Here is a 14,438-nt window from a genome sequence, read left to right as displayed (position 1 = left end):
TTCTCTCCGTTCCTAAATTATAGTGTCAAGTTAGAAGAAAGCTTTGAATGAAAAACAGGAGTGATTTTTATAAGTGCCTGAACTGTAAGTCAGTTCTGATATGGTAACACATTCTAATCTGAATGTGCGTTCAGAGGCATAGTCATTCCTCAACTGTAAGGTCAAGATTTCTTTGCATTCTCTCAAGCCACTATTTTGTACCTGATTTTTGTTAAAGAAAAAAAAAATGAAACTAGACCCTGCAGGCTTGGAGTCTCTGAATCCCTAGCTCATGCTGGCCTAAACCCCAAGATTTTCCTTTACCTGGTCTCCCTGCCTTTCCATCTACTGGGCTTATTGATTTAATATTTCATAATTCTAGTTCTGTGGCAAGATATTTTGTGAGTCCTCTCTTTTAAAACTAATTGGAGTTTCCAGCCTGGTTCTTCCATATATCCTAGGTCTGCAGCTTCCAGAATCCCAAGTTAGACTGTGATAGCCAGCATTATATACAAACTTTCAGTAGAGGTTTGTATGCTTCACAAATGTGATAAAAGAAAAGAATATAAGTACTTTTGTTTCTACTTGGAAACCGCTTGAGCTGGAAAAAAAATGATATCATAATTTTGGATTTTACCAATTAGACTGATTTGCCAATACAGAGATGGCAAGTGCATCCTACTGTAGAAATGTAAAAAGTTGAGATTTGATTTGAATGTCTGATTTTACTGGAACAGAGAGAGTCTGAAGTCAGTGCCTTTCGTTTCTTTCCCCCCCCCCATTTCTTCACACCTTTTTTGTTTTCCCTTTTTCTACCGTTGTCCCCTGCTTTTGTATTTTCACGTTTTATGTTATATAAATGAATAAAAGTTAATAATAAAAAAGAAACAAAAAACTAAAAGAAGCTTATTGAAAGATTAATAGCCCTCTTTTCCTGTATGTTTGCACCAGAGGATAGAAGGGAAAATGGGGAGTGCATTAAAATCATGTCCGGTGAGTTAAAAAGACTACAGAAAAACTTGATGCTGCTGCACTGAATATGTTTATTTATTTATTTATTTATTTATTTATTATATTTTTATACCGCCCTTCTCCCGAAGGACTCAGGGCGGTGTACAGGGCAATAAATATAAAAACAGAATACAAAAGTTAAAAACGATTAAATAAATGCCCAAGTTTAAAACAATAATTAAAATGTATTAAAACCCCAGCCCTAACCCATCAAACCAGGTCAGATTGCTCAAATAAATACGTTTTTAGATCGCGCCGGAAGGAGCGAAGGTCGGGGGCCATCCGGAGCTCAACCGGCAAGCGGTTCCATAGGTCTGGCGCACCCACAGAGAACGCCCTCCCCCTGGGGGCCACCAATTGGCATTCTTTGATCGGAGGCACCCTGAGGAGGCCCTCTCTGTGGGAGCGCACTGGACGGAGGGAGGTTGACGCCGGCCGCAGGTGTTGCCGTAGGTAATCCGGACCCATGCCATGTAGGGCTTTGTAAGTCATTACTAACACCTTGAATCTCACCCGGAGGGCAACCGGCAGCCAATGCAGCTTGCGGAGCAAAGGTGTAACATGGGAGTATCGGGAAACTCCCAGCACAACTCGCGCAGCTGCATTCTGCACCAGTTGGAGCCTCCGAGTGGACTTCAAGGGCAGCCCCATGTAGAGAGCATTACAGTAGTCTAGACGAGAAGTCACGAGCGCATGGGTGACTGTACACAAGGCATCCCAGTCTAGATAGGGTCGCAACTGGCGCACCAGGCGAACCTGGGCAAAGGCCCCCCTAGTCACAGCTTCAATATGCTCTTCTAAAGAGAGCTGTGAATCTAGAAGGACCCCCAAGTTGCGCGCCCTATCTACGGGGGGTAATAACTCACCCCCCATGGCCAGAGATGGAATAATCGGAATATCCCGGGATGCCGGCACGAACAGCCACTCAGTCTTGTCAGGGTTGAGTCTACTGGGGTAATGAAACATCTGCAAGGAAACAACCAAGCTTAAAGAGCACTAAGGATTCCACAGGACCACAGAAAAGTAGATAACCTAGCTCTAAAGTATAGGAAACAAAGGCCAGCAGCTACCCATCCCTCCATTGTAAGTTATATTTATAAGGCTAGATCAGCTCTAATACCCTGGAAATGGATAAGTGTTTTTTTGCTGAAAATTGCTTGGGAGAGAAGATACCTCCACACTTTCTAGATATAGCATTCACCCTCTGCAACTGTCTCTTATCTTTGCACTTATTATATCATCAATGCATTAAATTTTGGAGTACCATGAGAATGCTAATATGAGAACCATAAATACAATTTCCACAAGCAAGCATAAGCTGGTATTGTAGAGCAAAGGAGAACCGTTTGTTCTGAAACTCATGGAAGGACTTCAGCTGCCTTGAGTTGAAAATACAAGCAAAACCACAAGCCACAGAAACAGACGTTTTGCCTCTGGCTTTATTTTTCTTTACTCTGCAGATTTAATTCTTCAAAGAACTTATTCTCCCCACCCCCTATCCTCCACTTGAAAAAGTCTTTTTTCGGTGCCATGACTCACAATTGGCAAGCTATACCAAAAACTGGTCATTCTCAGCTTCTGCAGAAATTGCTGTAAAGTTTTTGCATTTGTACTCAATTCTTCTGTTAACTACATCCGAAACCAGCTGGATTATCACCAAGCCACACCCACTTAAGGGATTAGATTAGATCTGAAAGTTGGTCACTTGTCTAAACAATTCAAGGAACCCCAATTTAATGAGCTTCCCACCTTGCCTTTTGGCAGCATTGGACCCTACCTGAGCTCTTATCAGATGACTTTACGGTGGATCAATTAAAAATTAAACAAAAAAGTTGTAGCAAGCAGGATGGATGACCTACCAAAGTGACAAAGCCAAGATAATGATTCTACTCTTTGCTGGGTAATACGACTTGTTTGACTAGAAGAGAGTATCTGTAGCTCAGGATTGAACTGTGGAATGCTTTTTGTTCTCTTAGATTGGTTATTTGCTTGCAGGCTTTTTATTACCCAACTATGTTACATCCTTAGTGCAAGTGAGTGTGGGGTTTACTGTTTGTTTTAGTTTGTTTTTTATACTACATAATATAGCCTGTTTTTGTTTTTTTGCTACAGGATACGTACATCTTTCAGTGTGAACATCCATTCATGGCTCCCTCTCTCTCTGGCTTTCCTAAAGCATTAAGTGTTGATAAAAAGTTGCAAGCTCATTTTGTCACTGTGATGCCTAGAACATCCTTGCAGCTTGGAAAGATGGGAGAAATGCTATGAAGTACTGGCAATTAATGTCAGAAAGAAAAATAGAGGCCTAAATAAAGTAGCCTAGGTACAGTACTTAACCCCATATCCTTCAAATGTAATAAATTTGCAACTTTTATTATTTTCAACTAGCATGTTGCATTTCTACAGCCTCACTCTGTAAACCTTCTTTTGATCCTTCCCAATGTTAGATTTTCTGGTGTGACAAAGATATGGTTTTGAAATTTTACAGAAGGATTTTTCAATACCAAATTCCCCATTCTTTCTTCAGCCTCAGGGGGGGGGGGAAATGCAAAACATCTTATGATCCCTGGTAAGTCCTCCCACAGATCATAAGATTTCAGCCTAGTCATATTAACTGTTGATGGTTATGTTCTCTTTTCGTGGGAAGAATGACCGGAAGGACCAAGAAAATAATCCACAAAATATTCTAAAATAGAATCACTCTGGTTAAGGAAAAACACATTGCAATCCTTCCTGACATCAAAATCAACTATATTTCTGTCTCACCCTGGAGATATGACAGGTAAGAGTAAAGCATTAGGATAAAATCTCCGTTTGGAAGAAAGTCGGACAACAAAACAATCTAATAATAAATGTGTGCCCATCACTGTTGTTGGACAAGAGTATCTTGAGTGAGACATAAGAATCATGCCTTAACAATAGGTTAATTCAACGATTCTGGTTCAAGCTTCCCCCGCTTCTTTTTTTAATAAAGCCATTTATTCAAATATCTCTGAATCTTTTGGCTATGGTCTCTGTAGGCTTTTTCAATAAAGAGACCTAGAAGTGCCTGCCAGCTACTCAGTTTAAACTGGGGAAGTGAGAGATCTTGGACAATAAAACCCTCTTTTTGTACGGTAAAAGTATTTTCCATTGGCCTCAATGCATAATGAAAAGGAAAAAAAAACACTATGCCACATTGCCACATCCCCCACAAACAACTGCCTTGGTAATCCTTCCAGCCATCATTCACTGCTGCTCTTCTATTGGTTGGTGGAGTGTATAATTCCCTCAGTTGCAGAGTATTTAAAAGCAAGGGAGTGGCATCATAGTTCCCTTCATCTCTGTGTAGAATCTTCTCCGTGAGCTGCAGGAACAAGGAACAGAGCCATGCCTGTGAGTTTATGGGACAGGGATGTATGATGCTTAAGGATGCTGGCTATTGTTGAAGCCAGACATTCAAATTAGATTAGGGTACCTTGCCTTCCTGCTGTTGGAAACAGAGACAAGATACCCTAATCTACCCTGATCCTTCTGGAGAGGGGATCTTGATTTTGAGCTGGCTGATTGATTTTTCCTAAAAGCTGTCATTGTAGTAATACTACAGTGAAAGGTGAAATTGGCAAAAAAAAAAGGTAAATAGAATGTGTGGTCTCCTAACAGGCTTTTATCTAGTATAAGGTTTCTGAAAGATTGACTAGCTATGAGGTTATTGTAATTTTCTCATTTGTTTGGGAAAAGTTCTTCGAAGTCTGGCTTAGCTTTGCTTCAGCTTAACAATCTTTTTCTCCCTATTCTCTCATCCTATCAGCTTTCTCCCAGTTTTGCAGTAGCTGCAGAAAACTGCTGGGGAAAAAAGCTGCTGACGGAAGCCTCAGTTTTGCAGACTCTGTAATCTCATTATTATATATAAGTCTAGCATGATTTTAAATCCACAAATCTGAAGGCACTGAAGACACCTATTAGGGGGAATAAATAACAGGAATGTTCAAAGTCTTGGGGCAACTTGGTGTGGCTCAGGCTGGCATAGACTTGCAAGGGCGTTGTCCTATTAGGTCTTTCTTCACGTTATCTATCATTTTCTCTCTTTTATGGGCAACTTAACTTTTACCACAAAAAAGAAACCCAAATGAATCTTTTTCCATTTATTTATTTTTTTAGTTCAGTGTCAGGAAGGAATATTGCTTGAGTTCTGTTTTGGCTGCTTCATAAAAAAAAACTGTAGAACATCAGAAAAACTAGGATTTCTCTTGCATCTTCATAAAACATACTTTGCCCATTTTAATCTCTTAAACGTACCCCAAAGACTTTTGTAGCCATTTCTCTGAATAGCAGATGGGGATTGAGAACAGTTTTCCCGAAGAACATCGCATCGGGATCAATGTGATAGGAGTCTGAACTTAGCCATCTTTCCATAAAGGAAGCTTTCATTGTTCACGTTGCCATCTTTTACTTTTGAGGTTTTTCACAAGCTTCCAGCTATGAATTACTGTGCAGAAGTTAACTATCAAATGGTGATGTCAAAACACCTCTTCCCCTCTCCAAAATCCCTGGCATACACAGTCAAATGTGCAGGAGCTTCACTTCCTTGCAGAGGGTGGCTATGGGCTTGAAGCACTTCTCTGCTATTTTCACGGCCTTTCCAATTGTGAAATTCAGCATGGAGCAAGAGAAAAGGCGGCTGGCATCGTATGACTCAGCCTGGTTCTTGTCTCACTCCTCTCGGCTCTGTTAGGTTTGGCAGGATAGAAAAAAGCAGGATGAGGCTGCAGTAATGATGCTCTGGGAGTGGAAGAATGCCAGCTCAGAGAGAACAAGATGAAAATCTCAGATGAAGTTCTTTCGTGTCATGGTTGTCTTAATGCAGCTGTCCAGAAGCATACAATGCTAGAGCATTTGGTCAAAGTTATAGCTACTGTTATGTTTAATAGCGGAAGGGAAAAGGAGGATTTTTTTTACTGTCAATAGCAACAAATATTCCAATTATATGATTATTTTTTTTCATTCCCAGCAGAGCCGTCTACTTAAAAGATGGAATAACTAATTTCCAGGATTTTTATGTAAAAATAGTGCAGATTAGAAATCCTTCCGCCTAATAATGTACAGTCTGATGAAAAATAACCTTCTGATTTATGCAGAAATATCATTCCTATTGCTGTTCTGACCAAACATTATTTGGATTAGCTCGAAAGTATCAGTATAAATTTGCATTTGGTTAGTGGACCACTTGCTATGTGTCCTAATCTAGGAACAAAACATATCAGGACGCATTATAGGGGAAATGCCTGATATTCCATATTTCTGCTAATTCAATTAACTTTGTACCAGTTTTATTTGCTTAGAATACCTTTCCCAACCAGTGAGCCTCTAGAGATGTTATAGATTTGATCCCATTGTTGTTGGCCAAGGTGAGAGTATTGCAATCCCTTCTGGAATGATTCTCTGAACTGGTAACACTGGGTAAAATCTTCTATCAATGCAGCAAATTGTTGGCTTCAAATAACCCAACAGCAGTGGGTTATTTGAAGCCAACAATGGATGTAGATTCCATTTTACCTTTTCTACCAAGGAAGCTACACAAACAACTCACTAAATGCTTTTGGAATTCCTTTTCTAGGGAATAGTTTGTACTAACCTGAGCATTGCACCTGGCCAGAAGGTGTCCGTGAAAGGTGATGTTCTACCAGGAGCTAAAAGGTAAGTTGGCATCATTAGTAAGATAATTTGGAACATATTTAGAATCGTGTGTAGTAGACCCTTGTATTGGTTCATATAAGCTTTTTCCACCAGGTGATGGCCAATATACTGTAAGAGTTTATATCTAACACAACTGGAAGATGCCAGATTGTTAAAAGCTGAATTAACCATAATGGCTTCTTCCAAAATGCCTGGGAACTATGGTTTAAGTAACATACAGAAATTTCTTTGTACTTGTCAGATTGCCAATCCCATCAGGAAGCCAGGCCAGAAAATGAACTCCACATTAAATTAGAGCTATACTTTATTGAGATGGGATATAATACTGGAATCTTGAACACCTGATGTGCTTTATTTCCCTCTTTCTTGTATCCCAGTCAATCAGGGATGAGATTGCCTGAGTTACTTCTGGATGTTACCTTGCTTTCTGAGACTTAAATAGTGTTTCAGCCCTCTTTGTTTATATAATGATTCTTGCATATTTCTATCAAGATCATATTCCTGACTCTCTACACCAGACATGTAAAACACAAGGCCCGGGGGCCAGATCCGGCCCACGAAGTGGTTTCATGCAGCCCGCGGAGCCATCCTGGAAACAGTGAGGGAACGGCCCCCACTGCCTTGGCCCTGGCCCAGAGACCCTCCTCCTGCCAGAGACCCTCAGATCTGTCCCACTCCTGCCCAGGCCCCCATAGGCACCCTTGATGCGAACGATGTAGAGCTGGCCATGCCCACCCAGTAGGCCATACGCACTTTAGCCATGCCCACCCAGCAGGCCACGCCCACCCAGGCCACACCCACCCAGCCCCCTGAGGGCAACCGCAATGCTGATGCGGCCCTCCATGAAATTGAGTTTGACACCCCTGCTCTACACTGATATATTCTCCAGTGAAATAAAGTACGGTCTTGGACCTATGAGAGTAGGAGGAAGAACTTAGTAGTTCTCAGTAACAAAACAGAAGAATCATGTTGCTTCTTTCCTCCTCTTACTCTAAAAGGAGCAAAATACTTGCTAGAAAAGATTCCAAACTTGTCTTTTCCAAACATCTTTTGGGAAAAAAAGTCTTTGGGACAACCATGATCTGGATGATTGAGAATCTCCATGGACAATTTGCTAGAAAATGGTTAATGCCACTGTAACATTTTCCAGTGACTCATATCTGAACATGTCCTCCCTGCTCTCTGCTACTCCTGCCAAGAAACTAAATAAAACCAGCTGTTGGGCAGCAGTCCTACTGTCTGTCTGCCTTCTGTCTCCTCTTAGAATGTGCCTCTCCTCTATTCACTGCACACAGTAATCTGTGTTTGGTGATCTTCTAAAAGAAAGGGTAAGATGATTTGAAAACTGTACATACGCTCTTCCGACTGTAGTTTTCAATTTGAGTCTCCATTTTTAGAGACTCGTGTTTGTCCATTTGTTGGCTCATACTGTGGCATTCCTCAGCCAAATGTCTTCCAGATGTGTTGGATCACAGCTCAACAGCTCAAGCCAGCATGTTCAAATGTCATTCAAGCTAGGAATTGTGGGAGATGCATAAAGACTTTTTTCATAAAGTTGAGAAAAATTAACTTGATTTTTTAAAAAAAACAACCCTGGCATTTGACTATTGGAGTTGTTTTTTTGTTTTGTTTTTTGCAGAAATGGATGTTTGACTACTACATAGGCCTTGTTTTTTCCCTTCTATTCAATCTTAGAGACTGCCTGGACCAGGGGTAGGCAACCTCGACTCTTTTATGACTCATAGACTTCAACTCCCAGATTTCCTGAGCCAGCCATGCTGGCTCAGGAATTCTGGGAGTTGATGTCCACGAGTCATAAAAGAGCCGAGGTTGCCTACCCCTGGCCTGGACCATCTCTGCAGTTTTCTTGGCAAGGTTTTTTTAGAAGTGGATTGCTATTGCTTCCTTCCTAGGGCCAAGAGAAAGTGATTAACCCAAGGATAATTAGCTGGCCCAAGACGGAGTTAGAACTCATGACTTTCCAGTTTCCAGCCTGATGCTTTAGTCACTACACCAACAGCTCTTACATATGGCTCTAAAAAGTTTTAAAACTGTATGCTTGCTCTTCCAGTTCTCACCAATGTCAGGAAAGGAACTGGAGACTTTTCTTAGGGAAAAAACTGCTTGATCAGCACCACTTAGTAATTTCCAATCAATCCTTAATGTTTGGCTTGGCATGAAAGCAAAAGTGGGTGATAGGTCTGTAGAGGAAGAGCAGGTCTAGGCAGGAAAATATTATAGAAATCACTCCAAATGATAAACAGTGGAGTATCTTGCCAAAAAATGGTAACATACAGATAGGAATATTCCCCCTTAAAATATATTGAAGAAGTACAAATTATAACTAAAATCTAGTCATTGAAGTCTACTTAAGGAAAAAAGGAATTCACACTGCAAAAAGGTACAATTTGAAAGAGAAAAATTGCAGGATATTATGAAAATGATGCTACACAATGGACTTACCCAAGCAGGTGACTTCCAGATTGTGCTGCTTTTAAGCTCCCATCACTTCTAGTTAAAGGGAATTGTAATACCGTCTGGCAAGCACCATCAGTGTTGGTGGGGAGTGTATTAGGCATCTGCAGACCCTCTTGGGGGAGTCTGTATTTTGTCACTGAGACAGATATTCTGAAGATCAACATGCCCCAACTCTTCCCTTACTTGTAATAAAATCATTCCATTATTTGGCTCAGACATCTCCCAATTGCACCCCAAAGGCAGGGAAGATTCCCTGGAAGAGACAGATGATACTAATTAAAGTCAAGAAAACTGATCTTCTTTGGGAAAAAGGCTTGAGCAAGAACATTGATGTATGACTGTTTCAGCTTAGGGGTAAGGCGAGGCAGCTGCCAGTCTGCAAACTGGGGAGGGAAAAGGTTGGAATTGGCAGTGGATGAATTTTCCCCATTACCATGTTGCAGAGTTCCCACCCATCCTGAAGTTAGTGTGAAATTGCCAGCATGAAATTTTCCATTCCCATTGATGATCCCCATCCTGCCTCTGTTTCTCTCCAAAGCAGAGGTTTTTCAACCTTGGCCACTTTAAGATATGTGGACTTCAACTCCAAGAATGCTGGCTGGGGAATTCTGGGAATTGAAGTCCATATCTTAAAAGTGTCCAAGATTGAGAAACATTGCTCCAAAGTAAGGGATGGTGAGCCAGTTCTTAAGGCCTGTGCACAAGGCCAGTGCATTTGGAGCTATCAACTACACACACACACACACACACACACACACACACACACACACACACAAACAAACAGAAAGAGAGTGGGGGAGAGAGAAACATGACTTCAAGTCTGTCTCATTGATGGACAGGGGAAAAGTCCATGGGGATTTCATGCGGACAGGGCAGGAAAAAGATGCCATCATCTATGTTTATGCCATGTTTAGGTACAAGTGGGGACAGATCCTGAGAAAGAGTGACACAATTGTTCCCAAAGTTGTTTTTCTTGTGATTTTCCATAGATCAGTAACTTGACTGTCCCATGAAATTTGAGATGTAAACCTTTCTCTAATTTTGTACATTGGAAGAGATGAGCCATTCAGCTCCCTGCCTTGTTTCTTTGTTTCCTATTATCTTTGCATGAAATCATAAATTCTCTGCTCATGCTCCTATCTTGTGTTTAGTTCAGAAAGCAGATGTCTGTCTTGTGTGAGCCAAAAAATTGGGTTAATAAAGTATGGATAAGTAAGAGTGCCAGGTAAATACTTCATGCACCTATTGCCACTATTTTTCACACAACCCATTAGAATGCTGCTTACTAACATAATGATAAACCTTTATGATAAATTCATAAAGCTTAAATGCAGGACACTGTATTAAATACTGCTGGCAGTAATTTGTTTTACGCTCTAGTAAATTGCCCTGGAAATATTTTGGTTTCAGTGATTTTGGAAGAGCGGGATATAAATGCCATAAATTAATCTATTTCTGTTATTCTTCCTGCACAAGGATCTTACCATATTTTTTTTCCATCCATCACAGTTTTGCAATAAATCTTGGCAAAGACAAAGACAATATTATTTTGCACCTCAATGCACGTTTTGATGCTCATGGAGACATAAGAACCATCGTGTGCAATTCCAGGATCAATGGGCAATGGGGGAAAGAACTCAGGGAGAGCAACTTCCCTTTCCAGGAGGGTAGCCCTACTGAGGTGAGACTTGACCATGCGCAAGAAGAGACAAAATGCATGTGTGCGTGCTTGGCAAACTTAGAGCAGTGTTTTCAAATTTGGCCATTTTAAGATGTGTGGATTTCAACCCCCAGAATTCCCCAGCTAACTGAGAAATTCTAGGCATTAAAGACCACAAACGTTGCCTAATTTGAAAAACGCTGGCTAAGAGCTACATACATCTTATGCATTTAAGCAAACTATTTTGAAGCTGGAATTCCTAACTAAACTTGTTCTTATCCAAACTGATAATGAATCTTATCCTTTTCACTTTCTGAAGGTCTTCTGTTAAATCCATTAAGAATGGTATGAGAAACTATCACAACATAAGGAGCAGCTTTCCCCAACACTTACTCTGCATGTGTTTGATGAAAATACCAATTGTCCCAGCCAGTGGCTTATCAGCATTCTATTCCAATACACCTAGAGACTAATTTAGACATTATTCATCTAACAGTCCTTCTAATACTCCTCTAGTAGCTCCTTTAATTACTCCTCTGATAGTACCAACTGAAGCTCTTGAAGGTTTTTGTGATGGGCAGCTCTTGCGAGCAGTTTATTTCCTTAACTTGTTCAACTAGCTCTTTCTAGTGACAATGAATAGGATTTTTTTAAGGATTATGGAGGCCCTTCATATATGAAGAACTCAAATTATGTAAGTCTGTTGTAGCTAATGAAGAGGAAATTAAGAACCTGTGCACTTCCCAGAATTCTTGATCACTGGCCATATTGGATGAGACTAATGGGAACTGGATTCTGTTACATTTGGAAGACTATATTCTCCAACCTTGTATTATAGAACGTTTATCCATCATATAATTAAAGGCTGAAAAGCTTTATGAAATTACCAATCATTAGTCAGATCTTCTTTGGCAATTCTTTCACCTACCCAAATGCTTCCCAACTTATTATTCATTATTATTAGGCTAATTAAATGGATGCTGTCTCTTCTGCTGAACTCTATATTTCACTCCACCTGTTTTTGTTTTCTTTTCAGATCTTCTTCACAAATGACAAAAAAGAAGTGACTATTACATTGCCTGGCAACCATCAGATCAAGTTTCCCAATAACAGTGGTTTGGAAACCATTGACTATATCTGCACAGAAGGAGAATTGTGTTTCAAAGTCCTCTCACTAGTTTAAGCAATCTCCTCCTGTCCTGCTCACCTTCTTTGCTTAATAAGGCAACAAAATAAATGCAACTGAATTCTGGTCTTCTGCTGATGTGTCTTTTCAGTTCTTGCCTTTGCAGTTCAGGATTTTTCAAACCAAGCATCTCTATATACGATACCTTGAGGGTGGCTGACTGGATATATGATTGCCTGGTTGAGGGATAAAAGCTATATACATAAAAAATGTAAAAGAAGTATATCTTGAGGTCCTTATTGTTTAGTAGAACTATTTGCATCTCAGTTCTTATTTTGTAACAATAAAAAGAAAATAAAAAACAATAAAATAAAAGATAATAAACCAGAATAAAAACAATTTATTTCAAAACAAAACATAATTTAGGAAGAGTTACTGGCTAAGCCAGCATAGAATATATATTTTTAAAGGAAGGCTGAAATTTGAGGCCTGGTGTGTCATAAAAATGGAAAGTTATTCCACAGAACAGAAGATGCTACCACACAGAAAATCTTTGACCATGGGAAAAGACAAGAACTTAATCTTATCTCAGTTTGCCCAACAGTCTCTCATCAATACAGAGTTTAATTAAAGATATTTGGAGGATTCTAGTTAGCAGAAACAGATAGCCAGTTTGTTGTAGCCATTAACCTGATGCCTTAATTCCTGGCTAGAAACCAGGAGTCTGTGAGTTCTAGTCCTCGCTAGAAGCCAGGTGGGTATCCTTGGGCTAGCTAGTCACTCACTCTCAGCTCTAGGAAGTAGACAATGGCAAACCACTTCTGAAACCTTGCCAAGAACTCTGCAGGGACTTGTCCAGACAATTACCAGGAGTTAATACTGACTCCAGGAAAACAAACAAACAAATAAAAAAAAATAGCAGAAGCCTGCTTCACCTATTGGAAAGTATGCTTCATCAGCTGTTGAAAATGCACCAGAACTTCCAAGTGCTAACTTGTTACTTCTGCAATTATAAATACATCATGAATATCCTAGAAGTGCAGAACACATATCCATGTGAAACCTTCCTGGAGTAATTGTGCAAGAAAAATGAAAACTTACAGTATTTATTTCAGGCCACCTACTTGTACAATAATCTTCAGTAATTGTTAAACCATATGAGCCACTTCAAAGGAAAAGCCCTCAAAATGCCATGCAAGCATTTTAAAATATATTCATGACTACAAAAATGTGGCAAAAAGGGCAAATCTAAAATCCTTACTAGGGAAATATTAGGGATTTTTATTAAGTCAACACAAAATTTAACATGCATAAATACATTTTAAGATCTCCATGTAAGGCAGGAAGATTTCATAAACAGCAGGAGGAAGGGGATAAACCCAGGTGACTTCTAAAATATAGTGTTCCAGTTAAAACTATTCATTTAGCAATCATTCAAAATTACAGCCGCACTGAAAAAAGTTACCTATGATCATTCCTCACACTTATGATCAGCGCAGCTTTCCCCACCATAATGTGATCAAATTTGCCCGCTTAGCTACCAGCATGTCTTTACGATGGTTGCAGTGTCTCCGGAACATGTGATCACCATTTGCAAGCGTCCCAGCCCACTTCTGACATGCAAGGTCTAAGACAGAAGCTGGATTTGCTTAATGACCACATGATTCACTTAACAACTGAAGTGATTTGCTTATCTGTGGCAGAAAAGGTCATAAAACCCAGTGCAACTCATTTAACAGCCACCTTGTTGAGCAGTGGAAATTCTGCTCCTAACTCTGATCACAAGTCAAGGACTACCTATATACCTGAACCAGTTTAGCCTCGTGAGTAAGGTATTGAGCAATGCCTGTGGATCGCCAGTTTTATAAAAGACAAATCTTAGGGTTAATCTACTCTTAGCTATGCTACCTGTTATCCCCAGGGGATATCCTTGCCCACCTCCTGGCTGTGGGCTCAGCTTCAAACAGGGCATGTGACATAGATATGCCACAAGAAACATCCTGATCAACCATGTTCCTGATTATCCCATTTTATCTAAATTGTCTTGAATGTCACAAAGAAGGCAGTCTGCCATCTGGTGGTGAGGAAAGAGTCATGCAGACTACAACGTATTCTAGATCAGAGGTCCCCAACCTTTTGGGCACCAGGGACCGGTTCTGTGGAGAGAGGTTTTTCCACGGACCGGGGGGGGGCATGGTTTTGTGTGCTGCCTGCATCCCATGGACAGGACTTTGCTTGTTTGTGCGGACCAGTTGCTGGCATGCCACGGACCGGTACTGGTCCATGGACTGGAGGTAGGCAAGTCCACCAGTGTTTACCTTCTCCTTCTATGGAGCATTACTTAGCACATTTGCAATTTGCAGTTTTAAAATTCATGAACATATCTTCCTGACATGTATCTGCTTGATTTGCTTTATGTTATGCATGTCTAATTTTCTGTGCCAAGATTCAACACAATTTCTCCCTTTACTCTGCTTTGCTAGCTTCACAAACCCAGCAGTTTTGCTG

At 40.3% G+C, this 14,438-nt stretch overlaps 1 protein-coding gene across 1 annotated transcript; it reads left to right on the top strand.

Moving 5' to 3' along the window:
• The first annotated feature begins 4,258 nt into the window (after positions 1 to 4,258).
• LGALS1 (galectin 1) lies at positions 4,259 to 12,056 on the top strand. The gene is made up of 4 exons (XM_083366008.1): positions 4,259 to 4,365; positions 6,587 to 6,666; positions 10,654 to 10,825; positions 11,841 to 12,056. The coding sequence occupies exons 1-4, from the start codon at positions 4,360 to 4,362 to the stop codon at positions 11,985 to 11,987; spliced, it is 405 nt and encodes a 134-aa protein (XP_083222134.1). The 5' UTR covers positions 4,259 to 4,359; the 3' UTR covers positions 11,988 to 12,056.
• The last annotated feature ends 2,382 nt before the right edge of the window (positions 12,057 to 14,438 follow it).

This window comes from Vipera ursinii, assembly GCF_947247035.1.
Source record: "Vipera ursinii genome assembly, chromosome: 6".
NCBI classification, from domain to species: domain Eukaryota; kingdom Metazoa; phylum Chordata; class Lepidosauria; order Squamata; family Viperidae; genus Vipera; species Vipera ursinii.
This window is presented reverse-complemented; position numbering and strand designations above follow the sequence as displayed.